The following is a 25,385-nucleotide window of genomic DNA, read 5'->3' on the forward strand; positions in this document are numbered from 1 at the left end:
TAGATGTCCTTAAGTTAAAAGGAATTAAAAGAATTTTTTATTTTTAATTTTCATAGCATTAGAGTTTTCAAATGGAAAAGAAACGAAATGGGATATTATCAGTGCTATATTTCAAATATTTTTATTGTATGTATTAAGCTAACAGCACAAATACATTATCAAGAAACATAAAAACATCGTAATCTGCATTATGGACATCTTCAAGAATTCTTGTCTTGCTTAGAGCAGTTTCGTGAAACTTTTACGTTTTTTGCTATTACGTAACTTGATATGTTGTACAATTGAGATTATCATATCAATGAAGACGAAATCGCGAATATAGATTTTTTTTTAAATAAATAATTTTAATTTAATTTCAATTTATTATTATATTATTATATTTTTAAAAATGTAAGTAATATTAAATAACTAAAAAGTTTAGAATAAATAGAAACGTATGTATGTAATATAGATTTGTAATATTTAGATATTAATTGTTCTTTGATCTCTCGATACTTCTGATGTTTTGTGTGGAATTATTTCTTACACAAAAAAAAAGAAAAATAGAAATTATCTTTATCTTCCTTAAATTTCCTTATTAATTTCTACAATTTCCTACATTCTGTCCTTTTTCAGAATAATGTAATCAAGAAAATTATCTTTTTGATGTTATTACTTTCATATTTTCATATAAATGCGTAGCAATTCACAAGTCGCTAATAATTTCTTTTTTCAGATGTATTGGTTTTGCAGGTAAATATATATTACGATTTTTATTTAAATGTGAGGTGATGAGATTTAATGAAAAAATCACAACTAATGGTTAATTATTAATGTGGTGTTCTGATATATTGCATTTTGGATCTGAAGATTTTCCATGCAAAATTTAATGGGTAATTGTCATGTATTAAATGTGATGTTCATAAATATCAAATATTTTACTTTTACGTTGCTACATCTTTATTTATCAGCTCATTCTTATTTTACGTGTTTGTTATATTCTTCATTTCTGAAAGAAAAACCCTCGTGATGAAACGATCGGTTTCTTCGGCATGTTATCTTGAAGGACTTTGCGTAGGACTGACTGGGCGCTCTGTCTGTTTTTTTTGCTTACAGGTGTTAATGGATCTTTTAAAGCCTTCAGCAGATCGTTCTCCAGCGACGCCGACGCTAGTATCAGATTCCCTTGCCCGAATCAGAACTGCGGTCGCGTCTTCAACTGGAAGAGAAACTTAACGCGGCATCTGAAGTACGAATGCGGCCTCCAGCCGCGCTTCAAATGCCCTTACTGTGATTACTATGGCAAACTCAAGGGCAACGTCAGCAAGCATCTCCTCCGCAGACACAATAATCGGAAGATTTATGTTGTTGATTTGTTTCAAGGGACAGCATGAGTGCGACATGACCCAAGCATCTAGCTTCTTTCGTTTATCGATAAATAAATAAATCTGTCTCTTCTATAGGTTCATGAATCTATGACTTCACTCTGTACTTCTTTCTGATTGTCTATCTCCCCGGATTGCAAGGTAATATTAGCGATCGCGTCGTTGTAATGCCCTGGACTGTTCAAATCTATTAAAAGCTGCATGTGCTTTCGAATACTCGATCAAATTGTACTTAGAAATACTGAAATATTGAGATGATTAGATGAATAAACATATAAAAATAAATGCACATTCGCGTTTTATTCGCTTTCAAACACAGCCTAGTGAGAATGTTGCATGTATGATGAACATCTAGTCTAAATATAAAATGATGTATCTTATGTGGTCCCGGATGTTCAGTGACCTAAGAAATTGCGATTTTAAATTTCAAAAAGGAAGAAGAAAGAAATCTACACGGAAAGGATTAAAGTAATTATTTGTGATTTTGTGCGCACAATTTTTCTCGTTCAAGGTTTCGAGAACAATTAGCGGCACATACTCTGCCTTTTCGCACGAGTTTCGATGAGCATTTTATCGCCAACGAGTCGTTACTTTTTCAGATAAAGAATCTACGCACTGGGCAACCCATCGCACTAAGAGACTGAAGCGTATGAGGTCAATCAAGATTCCGTGTCCTAATCCGAATTGCCGAAGTGTCTTTGCGTGGAAAAAGAATCTGATAAGTCACCTTCGTTACCAATGTGGCCAGCAGCCCAGGTTCAAATGTCCCTACTGCGATTACCTGTGCAAAATCAAGACCGATGTACGTAAGCATATTCGGGTGAAACATCAAAACTACGATGTCCACGTCATCGATATTTTTCAGCAAAAATCTGGTTAATTTCTTCCAAAATAAGTGTTTGAATTGGATGTTTAACAATGTAAATATTTGTATAAAATGATGTTTTATATTGTATTGTGTACTGGAATGTATATGTACTGAAAATGTTACAGATTTAATATTTTTTGTTATAAACAATCAAATAATTAAAAATTGTTACTATCAAAAAAGCGATGACGAGAGTTAAAGAAAAATTTTAATTCTTATAACATTTCAATCGACAGAAATTATTAAGAAACAGTTCTTTTATATTATTGTTTTTATTATTATTGTAAAATTGATATTTAATAAAACGTTTTTAATGTTTGTAATATTATAACTTATACAAAAACTTATTAATTACGCAAACTTACATACGTTATACCTTCTTCTGATCTTAAGTTTTTATCATCAATTAGATTGATACAAATAATATTTAATTTCGAGATAAATAAATTTATTACTTATTTTTTCATATTTATTATTTATTTCTTTATACTCGTATTTATTATTTACTTTTTACATTAATTTTTAATCTGATATTTAATATTCTCTTTTACTGTTGTAAGTAGATATCAGACACGTTTATTATGACAAGAAATCTGTATTTTCATATTTAAAATACGTGACAATAAAACTTTACTGTGTGTTACCTTAGAATTGTTAGGGGCACAATAAATACTTAATTTATTAATTATTACTTAATTACGTATATATACATTATTATTTTTATAAATTTAAATATGCAGTTTATATAAAATTACGGAATAATTATATCTTTGCGCAAAATATCATACAATAATTTTATGTATATTTATATGCATGTAATGTCTATTTTCTACTGTTCTATCAATTAAGATAGATAGTGCCAAGTTACATCGAAAATTTTATCTATACTATATTATTTCTTATATCATATTTTTATATACGATCGATACCACGTATATATTTTTTCTAATCTTATTACGAGATGTAATGACATCTTGCATAAATGTATGTATAATACATACATAGAAACTCAATAGCAATTGCGCGGAAAAAACTGCGTATTTTATGTATATCGGAACTTTCAGGTGATTTATTTAAGGAAAAAAATAATTAATTTAAATAATTATTTAAGTTCAATTTGCCATGTGCTAGAAACTAAATTTTTTATAATTATATAAAAGAAGATTAAAATTTTGTACTTTTTAACGTAATTTGTTTCACAAAGCTATGATGATCCGAATTTAGATATTGTAATTTGAAAATACGCCGATTTATATTGATTTTTGAGACAAATTTATTTTTTTTTTTTAATCAAACGATGAGAATTATTTCATAAATTATTAATCTGAGATAAATAATTTTATTCTCATTAAAAGCGCCAAAATTTCAAACGAGACTAAGAAAGGCCATTACGATTTTCCTTCGATCTAAGAGTGAAGTCGGTGCAGCTTGAGGTGTCTGACATTTTGCTTATGGTGGCTATACTAGGATCAGCTGATCAATTAATAAATAGTAACACGTGGCACGAATGCGCGCACACAAACGCTCGCGCCAAATCTTTGAAACATTATAACTCGATGAAAAATTGACGTAATAACATGCAATAAAAACGTATCTTCTTTGTTTTTTCCCGTAGATACTTATGTGCAATTCGTATGCTCTTATCATAACATATATGTATGTGTAATAATTTTACTAAAATTAAAAAAATTTGATTTTTTAATTCTCATATGGGATATTAAAAAATATTGTCTTATATGAGATGTTAAAAAATATTGCATGGATTAACGCTATTTTTGGAAATATTAAAATTCTCACCCTTCATCATTACGTAGTTTTGACATATTTCGATCAATTTATGAGCATCTTTTTTTATGAAAAACATCAAAGTGTCTGTGATACAAAATTTTTTTGTATCGAAATTCTTCTGTAATTTGTATTGTACATGATTAAGACTACCGAACTTTTTATGTTTTCATATTTGCAAATCGGACATGGTGCTGTTGTTTGTATGTTTCAGGATATCCCTGGTATTCTTACTGTCCTTGGAACGTAAGACCGTATCAGTGTTTGAACTGTCCCAACAATTACGCAAAGAAGTCTCACCTGAAACGACACGTGATGAGCGCCTGCAACGGCAAGGAACCACGTTACAGATGTCCTTACTGCATGTACATATCGCGATATCCTTCCGATACTTACAAGCACGTGAAACGCCTGCACGAGAATCAGGACGTTTATGCTATCGATGTACTGGGCACAACTAATTATTATTCGAAGAGTACTCTCACGCAGGATAATAAGATCTTGCAGTCCAAATTAGACGAATGGTCACAAAATATCCCATCATTAACATGAAGTTTAAAATATTGTTAGGAAATCTTTTTATTTAATAGAAAATCTTCGTTTTTTTTTTGTATATATCGATATATGACATTAAATTGTATTTCTTTCATCATCATTAATCATTGCTTCTCATTGTTATTTATTCTTTTCGAAAGTTATTATGCCAAGAAGTATTTCTGCCGAATAATTTCTCATTTTTTTCTCTATTGTAGAGTCTCCTTTATTAGCGCATTATACATTTTGATATTTTTCCACTCACAAAATCCTTGATGTACCTCTTTCCAGATAAATCGATCAATTTTTTTTGTTTCCATTATTACATATATCAGTCTATTGGTCCATATTACATATTTATGTTCAGGCAAATTTTAGCATGACATTTGTCATCTAGCCCATTACTTATTTTATTGTAAGAATTTCAAAATATTTTAGCAATAGCCTGTCAAAATCTTGTCACGTGTTTTACTTACGTGTCCGAAACTTCTGCATATTATGAAAATGTGCATTATTAAATTCCTGAAGTATTCTATTTCTGAAATATTATTCTAAATGGTTTTTTCTCTCTTTCAACTTTAATAAAGTTAAATAAAGTGGATTATGTTTGAGATGCAATCTACATTTACGTAGTTTTCTGCGAAAATCACAAAGTTTGTGCGATATATGATGTAGACGACACGTAGAGGTTTCTCTCGAAGTTGATCTTAAGGCGAATAATGTGAATTTTTTTATTTTTTTTATTCAGGGATAGTCTCTGCGAGAGAGAAGTTTATTCTTGAAAAGTCTACATTCGAAGTGATCTTCACGTTAATGCAACTTGTAAATTTGTAGACAGACAATTTATAAATATGTATATAAATGTTCAAAAGATAATATCAATCATGCAAGGATTATAAACGAACGATTACTCTTTCATGTTCTTCTAGCATCGAAATCTACACTTTTGCTAGTTATTAACTGTGTTAATTGGTTGTCAGAATAAACGTTGACTGTTTTTATAATAAATATATATGATAAAAATATACAATTGAGACTAATAAAGAATTATCCTACGAGTTTTTTTTTGTGTTTTGTGATATTTGTTTCGTTTTCCAATCAATCTCGGAACGTCAGCAGTCTCGAAATGTCAGCGTACTTCGTCACATGATCGCTATCTTTTCACCATTTTATTTTTGCTTTCAGATTTGTCATCGATCTCGAATGCACAACAAATTCAAAAACATTATCATGGAATTTAAAACAAAAGCATTCGTACATAAATTCGACATGAGATGAAAAGCGATTTATTCATGTGTGTGAAGCATGAAATAGTTAAATATTGTTAGTATTATTTTCTTGAGTTAGGTATGTTATTTTTTTATTTAATAGATTAATTCTTAATACTTTTAATTTTTGTATGTAATCACGATATACTACAATTATGTCTTACAAATTAGAATTATATTTTCGTTAATTGCGATTTTTTTTGTCGTGTAATATTTTGTATGTTGTATATGATTTTTTAAATAATTAAAAATATTATTAATTCATTAATAAATTGTTAAATAAATTTTTATTTTTTAATTTTTTATCAATGACATAGAGAAATAAATTTGTTTATAATAGGTACGTCTGCCTGAAATGCAATAAGACTATCAGCATATGTATTATATATTGCGATATTTGAGATTCGAATGTGATTGTTCGCCGAGACATATATAAGTGTTCTTACTGCGATATGAAGAGCAGCGATCTAACAATATTGACAAGCATATACGCGTCAAGTATCCTGGATCGAAATTTAAGTCCATGGCACATACAAAAATGTAAAGCAGTAAGATGTAAGCAGTAAGGAAATCGTAACATTGAATTCGCTACTGGTCTTACGATCTCTACTGTGATTAGGCAATTTATTTACTGCTTTACGTTTTTGTATGTGCTACAGGCTTTCATCACACTACCTATTTCTGTCTCTCAAGAATAAATTGCAATATAATAAATTTTATTGTTAAACTTGGAATAATTTGGAGTTTTTTTTTTTACATTTTAAATGAAACATATTTACACAATATTAAATACTGTATCTTTTAAGACCGTAATGTGAGTACTCAATAAATCAGAAATAAAGGCTGTAAACGGCATATTAATATAATATATTTATTTTTTAAAAGAAAATATTAATAATGTTAAGAATAAGTAAAGAGGTTTACTGAATAAAATCACCCGATCTTTATCCTTTATTCCTAGTTTTATTCTTAACAAACGAAGTTATTTTTAATTTTAGGAATTCTTACACAGAAATTCGAAAACAATCGATGAATCTAATTAAATATTTTTTTTAGATATGTATATTGTTTTTTTGGAATATTTTATGTAGACCGACTGTTGTTTATTTTATTAACATCTCTATTTTTTTGCAGACCAATAAGACATGCTTAGGTCGTGGATCACTTGGACAATAATTTGTGGAAACAATAGCAACCGTGAGTTTTCAAGTAGTTAGACGCACATTATTTCTCGGACTAACATTATCTTCGTAGACACATTTCATCTAGTTCTTCGTCACCATTCGATATTTGATCGATCAATTATCGCGCAGTTCGTTCGTGCACAGCTTGAAGATACCTTTAACTGCTTTACTTGTTCATTTCTTACTAAACAAAGCGAATCATTCTGTCCTCATGTCACGTGAGGATGCAATTAAAGTTATCACTTAAAATAATTGCCCTCGGGAATATTCTCTTCCTTGAGTTGATTTAAATAGTTTGTTGTATCTAGTTCTTCAAGTATTTGTCGGCATACATATAGAGAAGTTCACAATTCTTTTCTGAATCCTCCAAGCTCTCGAAACTACGAGAATTGTTTTCTCACGCGAATGTGCTGCGTGTTGTTGCTTCGGAATGTTTGAGAGACAGAAAGAGAGAAAAAAAAAAGAGTACCTGAATCACGAACTTACTCCTACAAGATTTCCTTCCTACACGCCGCATCCAGCTAGCTAATCGCGCACTTCCATGTCTTTTTCAGCGTTTCTACAAATGTTTCCGTGGCCCGAGGGGATCGGAATGGGCAGTAGAGGTCTGAGGAAGATGAGGATTCGCTATCAATGTCCGCGCTGCCGCAAAAGCTACTCTACGAAGAGCGCCGTGACGGCCCATTACAAGTACGACTGTGGCAAGCCGCCACGTTTCGAGTGCCCCTATTGCGGCATGCTTAGCAAAAAGAAGTTCAATGTACAGGACCATATCAGGCACAAGCATCCGTCGAAGCTGGTCATCTGCAACACGCTATTCTAGGACAAGTCGCGCGGCCACGCATGGCACGCGCGATTAAAGGCACCCAGTACGAATGTCGATTTAACGCGTGATTCGTCCCGTGTGCCCACGCGTTTGCGTCTTTTTCGCTGACGATAGTCACGAGACAAGCTGGGATAAATGTCTATTCTACTGGAGCCTCATTCCTAAGAGAATAATGTCTTTTTGTACCTGTTAGCGATTATTAAATGTTACTTTCATTTATTATATATGTATTTTGAATGTAATGCATGTCACAAGACAAGAATTTGTATTTTTATCCCGAGTGTTCAAACGGATTTGGGAAGATTGATTTCCGTTCTAAGTTCTATATTTCGTTATTGTATCATTGTTTTTTGTTCCTTCATTCATCCAGTTCCGTAAAAAAGGTTTTATATTTGAATATTATATTACATATGTGTATTATAGATGAATATTTGCTTAAATCTCTAGGGGCGAGTGTTATAAATTTTTTTCACTTTAAAATTAAAATTCAGAATAAATTCGAAGTAAAATCGGGATTTGTGCAAATTAGTTATATTTAAGAACTGAAGATGGAAATGTATGTAGCATTAAACACTGATGTATAGTACTTCTATCAGTAAGACTACACGATTCTTCACTTACTAATAATTTTTAAGCAAAAGCAGTAAAAATAAATTGTTTTTTTTTTTAATGACAAAACGATGTTGTCCCTAGAGAATTAATGTGATAATTAATAGCACAACAGTTCGTATTTTTATTTTTTAATGTGTTTCAGATTTACGTAATTTTGTATTTAGATAAATATACGAGATATTTTTGTGCAAGATCGAATCACGTTTAATAATATATAAGACGAATTTTATTAATGAAAATGATTTCTTTCTTGGAGAAAACTTGAGTTGACTATCAATTCCCGATAGCGACTTGAGTAAAAGAAATGATATAGAAATAGATTAACATTCTACTTGAGATGTATCTTTTTTATCGGAAGATAATTGAATCTGCGATAATTGAATAATATAGAAAGATTAAGTCATTACATCTCATTACCTGACAATGTACTTAGTCATGTAAAGCGACTGAACATGCGCTTGTTTTCAAGTTTTAATAAAAATGTTATATTGAAAAAATGACTTTTGCTCTCAAGAGTTACGTTTACGTGACTCAGATTTTTACATTCTTTTGCGTCTTTTCTCTGATTCATTTGTGCTCTCTCAGTATCTGTTTTTCCTCTCTATATCTCACTTATTTATCGCGAATATTCCTTCTGCATGGAATCTTGGTGCGTTCTCATCCTTGAACAGGATGTTCCCGAGACATATCCTGAGTGAATAACAATGTTGACCGTGGCATAATCTTTTGTAGGTGGCAGACCCATGGAATTTATGATGCACCGGAAGAAATACGTGAAGAAACGGGATATTACACAATACAATTCAAGCACCGGCAAATTCCACTGTCCCAATTGCAACAATGGTTACGGCAGACGGGATACCATGCTCGGTCATTACAGGTACGAGTGCGGCAAAGCGCCCAGGTATAAGTGCCCATACTGCAATCTCTGCAGCAAGAAGACTTCGAATATTTATCAGCATGTAAGGTGTATGCATCCAAAAGAGCAAGTGACTCTCGTGAAACTTTATTGAGCTCTTAACATCTTCGCCATGATGAACGTGAACCAGTGTGAAAAATCGAAGAGATTATTCTTCTGGATCTACTCGCCGAATTGACTGATGGGAATTTTTATTTATTTTTTATCATTTACGTTTAGTCGTTTTCATGACTTGAATGATATGATTTTGTTCTCCGATTTACGATGAATAAGTAGAATCAGTGGAAAAAGTTTACATGCATGGAGGAAAATAATTTTTTGCTGTTGTAACAAAATTATCATTGCTACTGTATATTCTTTTTAGGGTGCTAACTAATCGAGCTACCCTTTTCAGGGCAAGAGAGTGGTATTTTACTTTTTGAAAGTACGTATTACTGATGTGAATCCGTATTGCGTATCATGGATTACAAAAATGTGAACAAATGTGCTTTGTTCGTGTTATTTCATAATACAAAAAGTTTTAATAATTAACTCTTCGTTGAATACATACTGAATGCGAACGACAAAATTATTTTAATTCTCTAAAACTCAATTTTTTTTTATTTTGTAAGAACAAAAATACAATGTTTATAAAAAAAATCTCTGTTTTTTCAATTCCTAAAATAACCTACATTTAATATGCAAAATAAATACTTTTTATCCAAAACCAATTTACAAACTAATTTATTTTTCAAAGTATCTGAACAACAATTCTGTAAATTTTGAACTTTTAATATTGAATTTTTAAAAAGTTATAATTTTTCAAAGATTTTTCTCTATTCATTGAACTCAAGAATTTTTTCCGCAAAAACTGTAATGAAATTTCAATAAAAAACTATTTGAATGTATTTTATAGACCTTGAAATTGACCCATAATATTTTTCATATTAATTGGATTTTTTAAATAAGAACACCAGTTGTTTAAACATTTCTCTGGGCGTGAACCACCCAGTGTGATCGAAAAAAGGGGATCGAAGAGAGAAAGAGAGAGTATGTCAACGAAGTGTTAAACAAACATTTATTTATTCTTGCCTCAAAATAATTTACAATTTTAGCAAAATTATATTTAGCAAATAGTAATTAATACTCTTAACAGATTTCATTGCTGCCCACATAAAAACTGATAGATTTTGCTACAACATAAAAAATCTGTTGTGCTAGCGAATTATTTTTCTCTCTCTGTGTGCATGCGTATAATTATTAGAGAATTTCAGAGAATAATTTATTATTGTGCGAAACGTTAAAGAGATTTATACATATGATTGTATATATGACGCATAATTGATTGTATTCGATTTGTGATTGGTTCCAAAGTATTTTTTAAGTGTTGTATTTTAAATATCTTTTTACTAAGTTATTGCTAATTTAATTTGCGTAACCGGAGCTGCTCCGATTTTGAAACCTGCAATTTTATCCTTTTAAAGAATTCAAGACTGTATTGTATATAGCGTTCTCAAATGTAAAAAATAAAAATACACGAAGAAGAATTCAGAATTCTTTCTATTATTTGGATGATATTCTATTATTGTGTGGCATATTTTATAGCAATAAATTTTCACGAAAGACCTAAATGTGTTTCTTCTGTTATCGCTACTTGAGATAAATCTCACGTAAGAATTGTGCCAAGAATTACGTAATAATTAATATAATGAAAATAATCGATTACAGATATACTCGTTACATATTCTTTTCTAAGTGCTAAGTGCTTTATGCTATAAAAACTCAAGATCTTTAATCATAAATACACAAAGATGAAGAAACTTGCTGATAATAATATACGTGTAATGATGGTAGTAAATAAGAACTAAACTAGTCATTCACATCTAACATCACCTAAAATGTAAAGAGTTTTTCTGTACTATAAGTCCTCGTTCTCAAGGATAAGTTGAGTTCAGTTCCAGCCTGATGTATCAGATTTATGTGATTATTTATTCTCTTTTCCTCGAAATTCTTGAGTTCAAGAAATATATTAGGCTCCACCGTTATCGCGTGACAATAAATTTGTTAGGCATATAATAATGATGATGTAATTATAAGCTTAGAATATCTTAGGTGCTTAAATTTTTGAAAAATATGGATTAAAATTTGTCGACAGAATGCAGTTGTATTGGACAACATAATTATTACTACTCGATTATTATGGCTTGTGTTCGTTATACAATTTCACGAACATTTTCACGAAGGAGACTCCGTTGGTTTCCTTGTTTCATGCGTATAGCCATTGTGCAGTCATAGTTGCGTGCCAACAGTTATCATTGTGAATAATGCGAATTGTCATTAACACGAGACGACATCGGTTTCAGAATTATGGGACAACGGACTGATGGACAAGGCAGAGCTATCCCAGATGGTGTCGCGAAGATCGCAACAGCAGCAACACTTACGTAAGACGATGAAGAGCACTATTGATTCGCACGACCGGAGGCATCACTGCCCGAAATGCGAGAAGTCCTTCTCTCAGAGTTACTCGATGTACCGGCATTATAGATACGAATGTGACTCATTGCCGCGTTTTCAGTGCCCGTATTGTGGCCATGTGAGCAAATGGTCCCATTCGATCTACAATCACATCAGGAAGATCCATACGGGACAGAAGGTCATGCTGAACAAGCTCTACTAATCCACAATGAGAAGAACACTGTACGATATATCAATAAGATACTAATATACAGTCGTCAATAAAATCGAATTCGTTTCGTTTGTTATATTCTTTAACGGCAGTGACTGTTCCTGTTTAAATGAACGTTTGCTTCTCAGTGTGTTCCCTTGAAAGTTAATTGGCTATCCAAAATCTGTAGATTAAGATGGAAAACTCGGAAAAACGATTTAACGTGAATTACAACTATATCAATATAGCTGTATTATAATTGTTTTAATTAACATTGCAAAAATAAAATTGAAATGATTTAATAATTTTAACTGTAATAAGACTAATTTTAGAGTGTAATACCGAAGAAGCTTACGTATATGCACATAGCTTTTCAAGCATATGATTTTCAAGCATACATTCGATACAGATGAGATCGAGAGAATCTTCGATCGTTTCCGAGGAGGAGAAGGAGGCATCCCAAAATTCTTGCGCATTCCCATCCTCTTCGCTGCCTCGAATTCCCCCGCTATTAAGAGATCACTGGTTGCATATTGCCGCTCTAACATAGATTTCCGTTTCTATTTGTGCTTGCAGATACTTTCAGGCCGATCATTTTGAAGTACCACAGCTTGCGGAATTCCCGTCACACGCTCAGACTTCAAGCCTCCGTGAATCGGCGCGGGTTTCCCTGTCCCAAGTGCGCCCGTGTCTTCCGCACTACCGGCGGCATGAGCCGACACTATCGGCTAGAATGCGTCGACATGCCGCGCTTCAAGTGTCCGCACTGCGAAATGCGTAGCAAGTACACGCAAGCTGTGTACAGACACATCCGGGCGAAGCATCGTAATATGGAGTTGCGATTCGTCAAGTTGTACTAAACGCGATTTCGAGACTGACGTAGTTTAATTTATATATATATATATATATATATATATATATATGTGTGTGTGTGTGTATATATACACACGTATCGAGATAGAGTTAAATCTCTTCCTCTCAGAAAAAGATACCTCGTTCTGCCCCTTCCTACCCTTTTTAGGATGTTTTATAGAAGAAATTTGTACCGCAAATACAGGCATTTTCAATTAATCGCGCGTGTAATTGCGCGCGATTAATAAATCATTTTCAATAAATTCCATAATGCGATTGATTTTATGATTTAAATATAATATTTCTGATACTTTTAATAAAAATTAATTATCAAGCTTCTAGATCATTATTAGATTTTCGTGAGATCAGAAATAAATTGATATTTATATTTAATAATCATGATTGATATAATCATTTGTCTTTATAGTATAAATTCGTCTTTATCGAAGAAACAAATCAAATGGTTGAAAATGATAGTTATGCGCGAATAACAAATTTCTGTGATAAAACTGAAAGTTTATAATATGTTGCGTTATAGAATATAGTCATATTTAACTTATGTTAATCATATGCATAAACGAAAGTAATTGTTATTAAAAATTGACATTGAATTAGCCGATCGGCGCGATTTAAATTCTGCAAATATTTCGTAAACATGAACGATATGAATATTTGTGATATATCGAGGAATTTGTATGTGTTTCGACTATAAACAGATAAATATAGCCTTTTTTATTTTCTTTCATGAGTTTCTTTCAACCACGTTGTCTTCAAGCGCTATTTGCAAGCTGCAATTGTTGCTTCACTGATAATGTGGAAAATATTGAGTGAATGATGAGATGATGAGAGATTTCTTTGATGTACTTTTAAAAAGAATTACATCAGAAAAATAATCTAAACAAGTATCAAACTTATGTGTATTTTTAATTATATTTGTTAATTATTTAATGCATAGACACTTATGATTAGAAACGTAGAAATAAGAAATTTAAGATTTATCTTTCAAACAAGCAAGAAATAAAATGCAAAATATAAATTTTAAAATCTGAGAAATCTCACTATCTCATTAAAAATTAAATTTATTAGAGACAAAATCATCACAAATAATTTTTGTATAATTATTATGTATGTATAGTATACTTCGAATGTGTTTAAAACGTCCAAATTATTTTATACATTGTTATTTCACGAAGTTATGGTTTTCAGTCAATTTTGAACACTATCATTATTATCTGTAATTTTTTTCCTAATGTTTTTAACTATTCTACATGAATTGACTTTTTTTCTAAAGTCATTACAATATTTCTTCAAATTCAAAATATCTATCAAAAAATAAAAAATTAAAAAAATTAATAAACTATAATAACAATGGTCTTGTTTCTGTTTTTGTTTTTTTCAAAAAGTATGATTTCGATTTATAAAACATTTTTGGAAAATTAATGTAAAAAAGTATATATGCGCATTATGTATTACTTAAAAGTCATTTTAAATCTTAGAGTACATTAAAAAATACATTAAAAATATGTTCATTTTTTAGCGATATTGATATTTTATATTTTCTTTATAATGATAATAATAGTATGATATTTTAACATTTTTTAACACGTCCAAGAATGTGTCCAATTATGTGTTTTATTTAATGTTTCCGATTTATAAAAATTATAAAATAGATGATTAAAACAATGTTTTTGGCATTCCTAATTCCCATACTTTATTCTTGTCGTTCATTAAGGTATATTTATATTATCTACGTATGGGAATATTTATGTTGGCATTTGGTTAAGAGCAAAAAAAATTTGCAAACTTTTAAATTTTTAAATTTATGTAAATAAGTTTATTCTTTTTTTTGGCATGTAATTCCCAATGTAGGGGCTGCGTAATTTATTATATCATAATAATTTATATTAAATGTGTGTGCGAATCAAATTTTCTTATTTTAAATTATTTAAAACAGAAAAATGGATAATTTTAAAAAAATATTTAAAAATTAATTCGAAAATTTGCAACTAGCATGCGTTAATAATGTTTTATATCAATGTCGTAATATGAATGTAAAATTATATATATATATATATGTGTATTTGAACATATTTTATAAATACCATCAGTAAAATGACAACAAGACATATCTTATCAATCAATAATTTCCTTGAATATTATTTATAAGCACTATGTTATAAAGTGCATGACGTATTTTATGTTGTATTTTATAGCTAACTTGTCATCCTATTACCAAATGCATTTTTTCATCTTCCAATTAAATAGGGTGAACCAAATATGAATTTAAATGAATTGTCAGAACGACGGTACGAGATGTGAGATTTATTTTTTTTTCTTCAATTCTAGACTGTATTTTAATCATCATCCTTGAAGAAGAATGATATATCATTTTTGAAAGTATCGACAATATTCGCGTTCGAATGTAGATTTGCTTTTTATGTTTTTGCTTGATATCGTGTAAGTTTTATATATAACAATGATAAGAATATCTTGCAGGTCATTGGCCGAAGCCAAGTCTATCTGAATCACATGTGTGCATTGTTGAAATATCGGGACGTTGATTTATGAGAGCGCCGTAAACTCGAACGAGAGTACTTGCTTAATTCTTCTGATTTTGTAACAATTCTTCCAGGTAGATCCATGTCCTACAGTGATAGCTGGTCCAATTTTCCCCATTACTCCCGAGATGCGGCCGGACTTCAAAGTTTCTCACCGAAGGACGCCGTAGTGCGACATCAGCGATTCCGCGGTGATCATCGTGAGAGACGCTTCTTCCGATGCATCTACTGCGAGTACCAATCCAAGTACAGCTCGAACGTGTACAAGCATATGCGAAGGATTCACAAACACATGCCCTTCTTTAAGCCAAATCGATTGTAGTAGTAAGTTTCGGAAGGCGCGAAAATATTGTCGATAAAGAACGATTTTCCGCGAGAGAGAAATTTTTATCTTAAGAAATTATGAATAACTAGATACTTTAAACCTCAATATTGAAATATCAAAAATGAATTTACTTTATATGAACATAGTGTTTCGATGAAGATATTTTGACAATGTTTGTGTGATGACAAAATTATTATGATTAATTTGAAGATTTTCATGAATTTCCGTATTCCGACAAAGAGAATACATGACATTGACAAGTTTATCGAAACCAGAACTAGCTATAGTTAAATTATTTTGCCAATTTGTCTAATTAACTTGATGATTAATCAGCAGCAATTAATTTAAGAATTATATTATTTCTTCAAATTAATTTCATTATAACAACATGTGTGCCGTTTCTCTTTAATATATATATATATATGTATATATATATATTCTAGTATCTTTGCGTTCTTTAAATTTTCGTTTAATCAACTGGGCCTTAAAGATGCTATTAAAGAAGTTAATTATTTATTTGTTTGATTGTATGTGAGTTATTTACATATAATTCTTTCTATACTTATTTTTAATCTTAAAATGTTAAAAAATGACAAAATGTTATAAGTAATAAATTACTAGTTATGCGTTTTTTGATCAAATTTACACTACAAAATGTTGCACTGTGGATTTGTAATACTTCTTAACCATTGAGCAATAAACGTTGTTGTTCATATATTGATCGATTAAGACGTAATACCATTATCCTTTTGCATTCCTTATAATTTATAATATTGATAATTTTTTTAAACAAATCTTTTTAAAGACGATAATTTTACGCGATTAGAAAGTACACTTTTCTTTTTCAGGTTCGATGGTTGGATTTATTAAGTAAGCTCAACGAAAGAATATATTTATTAACTAACAATTCTTTTCACTGTTATTATTTCCTTCATTAACAATAAATAATTTTCTTAAAAAATTAAACTCAAGATTAGATGTCAACAAATTTTTATAACTCTCTTTATTATATCTTCTTAATTGTTTCTTTCGCTATTTTTTTCTGTAATTATTTATTATAAGATTTAATTCCGAGTATATGTTTTCAAATGTTTATATATAAGAATAATCGCATACTTCTTTTTATATTTTTGTTTTAATTTTCCATAATTACGTAATACTATCTTTTGTATATATATATTTTGACTCTTTCTTTTTAATATACAACAATAATAATTATATATTAATATAAATTTTTTAGATTAAGAGCATTATTATTTGATATTCTAGTCAAGCATGATAAGATATCTATTTTTCAATAAGATTCAAAATAAAAATTTTACGACAAATATTGCCATTAAAATATACGATATTATATCGTTAAAAATATGACATTATAGCATGTAAGTATTAAAAATAATAGCGAAAGACTACAGCTTTGTTTCTTGAGTCTCACAAAATTAGTTTTTTTCTGGACTTTTCGTCAATCGTGCGGAATATATTTCGCAGTTTGGAATACTTTCACTGACCTCGATCTCGATCTGTTTTTTTTTTTTCAGTATTCCGTAGGGATCGTCATATAATCGAGCATAAGGAGAGATACTTCTGTCCACGGTGCAACAGCTCGTTCAGCAAGAAGAGCAACATGCTGACACATTACAGGCATGAGTGCGGAAAAGCTCCAAGATTCCAGTGTCCTTATTGTGGAAAGAAAGATAGAAAGTCCTCCAACACTTATAGGCACATCAGAATGCATCATAAGGGCAGCAGCATTCAAGCATATCGGCTATACTGAATCAAGAACGTTTTAATGTCTTCGCACGGAAGACAAATGACATTTCGTCGAGACTGGTCAACCGAATTATCAAGTCCTGATCTTCTCTACCATGAGAGCATCGCGTTATCTGCTGGACCAACAAGTGATGTCGTAAAGGAGTATGGTACCTGAGGAATCTACAGCGAAGAGTCCATTTTTTTTCGTATTTCGCTTATTCAAGATTCTTCTGGTCGATGTACTCGATCACGATAATAAGATCTCTAACACTGCGACATTGTCTCCTTTCTCCCCTCAAGATATCCTTCATTATATCCTATCACCTTGATGAGCTGCCGAATTCTCCTCGGTCTCTACTTGATCCACGTTTTACTCTGCTACTTCGCCGTCCTCGTGCGCCTCTCCGATTGTGATGGCACAGACGCGATCTGGAGATATCTCTTCATTTACATTTTTTGCTCATTCGTCTTCCTTTTATCGTGTCGCCTGTTACGTTCTTTTTTGTTCTGGCCACAGTTACGTCACACGTTTGTCCAGTGTTCTTGATCCAGACTAATCGTATCTCTCCTTCTTCCTGTTCGTAGGACGATTCCTGGAGCCCTACCACGCTCGTATCATGGACATCCTGAGCGTGAATTACAGTGGTAGCCAGAACGTGATCAAGCGTGAAAACGGACCCTTTTGGCATTCCGGAAAGATGGCGTATCACTGTCCCAGATGCAATGCCGGCTACACTTACAAGAAGACACTGAAGACTCACATGAAGTACGATTGCGGGAAGGAGCCGAGGTTCAAGTGCCCTTATTGCAGCAAGAGGGATAAGTGCTCGTCGAATATTTACAAGCACATTAGACTACGACACAACGGAAAACCGGTATACGTGGACAGATTAGAGTCATCTCGTTCTTCTAACTCTTCCTTTCGTGATTCGCCGTCTGCCATCGGGCAATCACCTTAACTTGTGTGGACTAAATCAAGACATTTTTGTGATACAGGTGATGAAAGTGGCTGTAAAAAAAAGAAAAGAAGAGAGGAGGAAAAGAGATTTTGATTTGTAACATTATCTATTTTATTTTAAATAATTGATAATGATTATGAAATATATAAATACATATATATATTTTTACATTTATCGTTTTTATTTTATGTTACGGCTTTAATTTCTTTATATTATATATACAATTATCATTTTAACTTTACATTGGTGATATAAAATTTGATTTGATTTTCTTTTCGTTAGCAGAAAAAAGTCTTTTAGATCTTCCGTTTAATTGATCTTATAATCTTTCCGAATTTTAAGAAATGACAGTTTGTTCATATTGATGATATACATAATTATAAATAAAAAAAAGTAGAATATATTATTATAATAAATCTAATAGAAAAAGCATATTATGTCTAAACGATGAAATATTACATCAAATTTATTTATTAATTTTTTTTATAATTTCAAATTTATTTTTAAATTCTATTGAGTTTAAAGCTCGTCAACTTAATATTTTAATTCGAAACATATATAGGGAAGTCATTGTTTTCAAGATTTTTCGTTTTTACGTCCGCATAAGAAGAATGTACAGTGCTCATTTCGGAATGTGTATAAATTCGAAATATTTGAAAATAGACACAAACGTGCGTTATATAAATGTAAAATTTGTAAATGTAAAAATATATTTCGATTTTCTTTCCTCATTGTAAGTTCCTATCATGTAAAAACTGCAAAGTTTGCGACTGCAATAAAACGATTGAAGAGCACATTTTCAAAAGAATTTAAATCTAATCTCAATAAAGTTAACTTTTTCTTTTAATGATGTATAATAACGTATCGAGATTTCGGTCTGCATCTGAAAAGAAATGAATCGTGCTTTTAGAAATTGCTCTTCGATTACATTGTTATGTATATCATTTGAGAACTTATGTGCAGTCAACAATCTGACTCGTTTACGATGCTCGAATGTATCGTTTACCTCAATAAAATAGTAAAAAAAGGCAAACGTAGCTATGACGATTGATTCGTCTGAAAAAGTACGTCTGCATCTTCATCGAGTAATTGTAAGCTGCATGAATATTCTCGCATTAATTTTTGTGTATTTTTATATAAATTTCTTTCGAGATTCGTATGATTCACGATCTAAAAATAGTCTAAGATAGTTTTATTGTCAAACAATTTTATGTGAAATATTCTATATAAAAGGCAGATATTTTTGTTTTATATTGTCTAAATTTACGTGGATTTTCGTGGATTCGTAATTTTTACAAGAGTGTAACGTCAGAGAAGTCACATGTATTTATAGTGAATAAAATTCGTATTTATTGCACGTCGCTTGATTACTCGAAGGTAACACGAAGGGAAATAAAGTGCTTCATTATTCCTCAAGATGCACATCAGTATTATGCGTTTTGTAGTCATGGATATGATGTATCGATGATTTTTGTCATCTTTTTTTGTACAGCGAAACAAGGTCCAAACAAAACGTCTCGAAGCATGGTGAGAGCGATGCCGATTTTCAATCTTCACGTAATATTTGCGCGACAACGAATTGTCGTACAGAATTAAATACGGTGTAATGTAAAGATTTTCGACGTATGATTCAATACACAGGCTACGGCATTAGAATCGTATCGTTTGACTGCGTTACGATGTCGTTCAGTTTCGGGAAGCGTACTTTCGTGTGACGCGGATCACAAAAATCAGAAAAAAAAATTGTATTAATGTCCTGGCTTGCTTTCAGATATACAACTTTCGGGATGGCGTTCTGTAAGACCGGTGACCAGCTACATCTGTGCGAAATGCAACGCGGGCTTCCGGAGGACGTGGGACTTGATTAGACATAAATGCGGCCAAACGCCGCGATATGCGTGTCCATATTGTCACAAAAAGGATAATTCGTCCTCGAACGTTTACAGACACATCAGACGATGGCATCCGAATCATCCCGTCGGTGTCAACAAAATGTTCTAAACAATACCGTAGCGGGATACCAATTATCGACTGAAAATATATTCCTATCGACGATTTACACATGTGAGAATAAATAATCTGAACGATGTCACAGCGAAATACTTACGTACGTGAATAAATTTTTTTTTAGATATCTCTTTCAATAGAATTTTCTACATAATAAGATATTCCTTTCTCGTAAACCTGTGATATACTATCTGAATCCCCAATGATTTAATAATTTTGCTATATATGCATTCAGCATTTGAAGTTTCTTTAATTGTACAAATAATTGAATTTTTTACTTAGTAGTATTTTTATTTTTAATGTTTCAATAATGTGAGATATCATCGTTAATATGATAAGAAATATATCATATCGGAAATCATAGTTGCGAATCCAAGTTTATACTAAATGATTTACTCGTGAATTTTATTTGTTTAATTTTAACATAAGCTCGCATGCAATATTATCGCACAAAAGATTTATTTCAACATTAAATAGGATATAAATGGACTACAGAACGATGACGTATAAGTTTATTATATAGTATGTCGAGTTGATGTGTCTTACATTGTGTGATTACAATTCAGCTTCGAGTTTTGCGTGCGAAATAAATTGTATGGCTTTATTTATGTTTTCCGATCTGACTTGTCTTGTGCCGCATTCGTTTGTTGCGAATATAATGATCCATAGGAACGAGAACGATCCATGCAAATCTATACTGTATTTTCTAGACGATGATCTCTCGTTTATTCATAGTAAAGATAATTTTTTTCCAACCATGAATTAGCATCGATCGTTTTCGATTCCGAGCAACTGACGCATCCACTCTGTGAGAACTCTCGCAGAGTAGATACACTTTACTGATCCAGCTGAAGTGTGCGTTTGTTCTTATATTAATCTTACTTCTCTCTACTATTCGTCAACACGGATCCGTGCACACCACGATTTCGGTCGAGAACGAAAATCCGAAGAATGAATTGCGCCATCCCTAATTTGACTCTTTGAATTTTTCAGGTGTCCACCAGTACGAAACGAGGCAAATAAGGAAACGAGGCAAAGTGTACTCCGTGAACAAGAGTCACTATTGCCCACGCTGCAACCGTGGCTTCACCTTGAAGAAGAATATGTCGCGGCATCTGCGCCATGAGTGTGGCATGGCGCCCAAGTACCAGTGTCCGTACTGCGACAAGCTCTCCAAATTCACGCAGAACATTTACGCACATATCCGAAAGTATCATCCCGGTCAGGCTTTGTGCTTTAGACGGTTGTATTAAATAATCATTGAACGTAATGGCGTCCTATTTCTTCTTCGTTTGCTTCCATAGTCACCTTTTGTCACTTGGGAAAAGGAGAAAATGAAAATTGTCCTTGTGTGAAAAGGAAAACTCAATAAAATCGCTGGGAGTCGAGTTACCAGAGTCCAGTCTCTGATCCCGTTTTTATGACGAAGTAAATTCAGAAATTATTTCTCTCTAGTAAAGTTAACGCGTCGAAGCAGGAGGTCGGCGATCCGGAAAGAGTTAGCCCGGATCAAACGAGTCCTCGTACTTCGCGTACCGCGGGCTCGCTTCCGCTTCTTCTAACCGTGATGGTCGTTCTCGATTTCAGGTGCTGCCAAGAGACTCGGTCCCCGACACAAGCGGTTCATCTGCAAGCGTTGCAACAGACGATACGTCTACAATAGGGACCTGACGAGGCATCAGATGTATGATTGCGGCAGATCGCCGCGCTTCAAGTGTCCGTATTGCGGCCAGCGGGGCAAGTATCGCTCCATCATTTACAATCATGTGCGAGCGATACATCCCGAGATGCACGTTATGTCAGTAGACCTCGGTGATGTCCGTCTCGCATAGACGTGTGATTCTGAAGAAATCGTGACATTGATTTTTGTAAAATATATGGTATGACGAGAGTTGACTGAAAGGTCTATCGGAATTGTTAGGTCTGCTGTTTTTAAATTCATGATTGAATGTTTATAAAATAATGATTTTTTTCCTTACTCCGTTTCATTGATCATCTTCGGGTAAGAAGAAAAATGGACGCTCGAATGAGTGACAATAGCGCTTAATTCATTATATATAATCATCTTTATGTCTGTGATTGTAATCGGTAAGATTCAACATATGCAACATTAAAATGTGATCCGAAGCTTCGCCTCGAATTTATTCATTATATTCGAGGTATATCCATTGTTAAAAGAAGACATTTCAATATAATGTATTACATTCATATAATGTATTACATTCATGAGGGTGTGCTCTAATTTCTTTCTTAATTTATATATTATCTCGAAAACGAATAAAAGAATAAATAAAAAGTTTCCATGCAGTTCTCGTGTCAACCTTTTTGAATTTCGCAATGAGCGCCATATTCCTGTATTCCTTTTATACTTGTAGCTCATTTGTTCCATAGTCAGAGTGCGGTCCACATTATGTTTATTTACTTTCTCATCCATTTATATTGTACATAATTTTTCAGGGTAAGAAATTAATGCAGGCGACCACGCCGGAACGAATAGAGCTGCAAAAAGCGGGTAACGCAGCACGCGAAAAAGTGTGTCCGTTTGTTGCTCTTAAATGTTATCGTTCCGTCCCTCCCCCCCCGTGGGTAAACCGCTGTTTTTGACTGACGATCAACCTGTGCTTTACAGCTCTCTACAATCATACCTACTTCGTCGACGTTGCGTCCACCGGCACCACCAGTCACCGGCGCCGATTCCGTACCAGAATAAGGACAACGACGGGCGGCACCTCGTCACCCGGTACCTATGAGTGTCACAAGTGCCGCAAGATCTACAAGTGGTACCGCGGGCTACACAGGCACCTTGAGTACGAGTGTGGCAAGACGCCGCGCTTCAAGTGCCCGCACTGTGTTTACATCGGCAAGCATCGATCGCACGTCTACTCGCACATCAAGAGCAATCATTTTAATCGACCCGTTTACGCAATCGATATTCAGCAAGACTGAAATTGCTTTAACAAACGAGTGAATAAATTCTTCTCTCGCGCTTCCTTCGAAATGGAATCTTGATTTTTTTCGGTTTCATAGATCAAGATGTAAAATTTTGTTCAATGAACGAATAAAATTTAATAAAGACCCACATGTGATTTTACAACGTAATATATATAATCTTTGCGCTTTTTTATAAGGATATAAATATTACGATAATATGAGCTGAATCAATGTAAATGAAGAGTCGTATTATCTAATATGATTGGTATTTTTAAACATTAACGATGTTTTTAATTAGACAACTTTTTTAGTCAGTTAACTAATGCTCTGAATTTATGCCTTAATACGGCACCAAAACATTAATGATGTTTATTTTGCAAGTACAATATAAGTACAATATTGTTACATTTTATTTTCACTGACGATTTTATGATATGTAATTTATTTTATTAATGTTAATAAATTATATTTCCCAGCTGAGGTGGTATTTTTTGTAATAAGTTACATATATAAGGGTGAATCAGAGTAGTTGACGAGTTTTTTTACTCTATAAGAAAATTATTGATTACACACCTAATTATCGACTTAAAAGAATAACTTGAGTCTACAAAAAGATACAGAATTATTAGATCCGGTTTACACAAGTGTAATAACAAAATCCTGATCTTTTCCCTTCTTCGATGTCCTTCAATTTTGTATACATTCTTATATCTAATATTGACGTGCATTTGAAATGTATAAAGAGCAAACTGACAACATTACAAGAAATATATATCTACTTGGAATATCATGTAAGTGACAATATAATTCTTAAACATTGCAGTAAAATTTGTATCAAATATCATATAAAAAAATGTTCATTGGCACAGTATCATTAGATATTGATTAGTACGACATTAATTTCATATAGTAAATCAGGCAATTTGATGATGTCATAGAGAAGATAATGATCTGTAGATTTGTTTTATACTTTTAAACGTTATTAATTTCAAGAAAGAATAACTCTACGACGAATGATGATACATTGTAGAAGAAATTATCCATTTGTAACACTGAAGAGGATCCGAATGATGGATCAAAATGTTTATTGTAAATCCAGTTGAATTTTCTGGTAAATAAAGATATATATACACCGTAATTTTGTGTCGGCTCATGTTTGGCATGATTCAATATTGATTTATTTCGTTTGAGCCTGAAGAAATTTATTAATTTTATTGACTTAATGATATAGATCGGATGCTCGTGGTTAACATTGTGAACTGCTAGTTTGAACACGAAAACACACGTTTGACATTGAGTTGTTACAAGATATTAAAACTGCCTTTTTCTCGATGCGCCCAGACCACCAATTCGCACAATGTATCAACGCATCTGATCTGTATCGCTAAGGCGATAATTAGGTGTGAGATTGATAATTTTCTCGTAGAGTAAAAAACTGGTTCAAGTACTCTGATTCACCCTGTGTGTGTGTATATATATATATATATATATATATATATATATATATATATATATATATATATTTATAGACTAAATGCTAATGGTATTAAATTGGTTAATTATCAGTTAATTATCAATTTACTTGTGAGATTATTTCAGTTCATGATTGTGTGTTCCAAGTCCGACAAACTAAATCGGCGCACAGTCTATAGAACTAATAATTATATTTGTATAGTCACATATGAATATTACTAAGCACCAAGATCCACTTTGACCGAAAATAGCATTTCTTCACGATTGGGAAAGTTATTTTTGTAAAAGTAACTAGTTACAGAGTTACAGTTTTTTTCTTTTAAAAAGTAACAAGTCGTTATTTTACAATTATTTTTTTATTAATTTTTCGAAATTTTATGCATTGTTATTTGAAATGCAACAGTCTTATACATCTTTAGCATTACTAAATTATTTTATTTATATTGAACATTCAGTTATACATTATATTAATAATAAATTGATTATATTATTTAGTTTTGTTATACAATAAAATATTGTAT

At 31.9% G+C, this 25,385-nt stretch overlaps 3 protein-coding genes across 36 annotated transcripts in view; all 3 read left to right on the forward strand.

Annotated features, from left to right (window-relative positions):
• The window catches only part of LOC105145116 (longitudinals lacking protein, isoforms A/B/D/L), a 191,214-nt gene that overhangs the window by 69,518 nt on the left and 96,311 nt on the right, over positions 1-25,385 (forward strand). The window contains exon 7 of one of the 34 annotated variants that reach the window (XM_087414229.1): positions 18,080-19,810. The exons of 26 other annotated variants lie outside the window; for them this stretch is intronic. In XM_087414229.1, the coding sequence (XP_087270355.1) occupies positions 18,080-18,453 (374 nt within the window). In that variant the 3' untranslated portion in view covers positions 18,454-19,810. Of the gene's footprint in view, positions 1-1,095; positions 1,654-4,231; positions 5,609-9,173; positions 10,887-11,702; positions 12,035-15,491; positions 16,458-17,280; positions 18,023-18,079; positions 19,811-21,453; positions 21,849-25,385 lie in introns of those variants that run through there. 7 more of the 34 variants (XM_087414239.1, XM_087414234.1, XM_087414259.1 and 4 more) reach the window with 7 other exon arrangements.
• Positions 6,954-8,938, forward strand: LOC105145119 (longitudinals lacking protein, isoforms A/B/D/L-like). The gene is made up of 2 exons (XM_011054499.2): positions 6,954-7,016; positions 7,558-8,938. The coding sequence occupies exons 1-2, from the start codon at positions 6,965-6,967 to the stop codon at positions 7,824-7,826; spliced, it is 321 nt and encodes a 106-aa protein (XP_011052801.1). The 5' UTR covers positions 6,954-6,964; the 3' UTR covers positions 7,827-8,938.
• Positions 22,081-23,868, forward strand: LOC147907011 (uncharacterized). The gene is made up of 2 exons (XM_087414277.1): positions 22,081-22,197; positions 23,090-23,868. The coding sequence occupies exons 1-2, from the start codon at positions 22,143-22,145 to the stop codon at positions 23,404-23,406; spliced, it is 372 nt and encodes a 123-aa protein (XP_087270403.1). The 5' UTR covers positions 22,081-22,142; the 3' UTR covers positions 23,407-23,868.

Source organism: Acromyrmex echinatior, chromosome 16 (genome assembly GCF_024713525.1).
Source record: "Acromyrmex echinatior isolate Ae372 chromosome 16, ASM2471352v2, whole genome shotgun sequence".
Classification (NCBI taxonomy): domain Eukaryota; kingdom Metazoa; phylum Arthropoda; class Insecta; order Hymenoptera; family Formicidae; genus Acromyrmex; species Acromyrmex echinatior.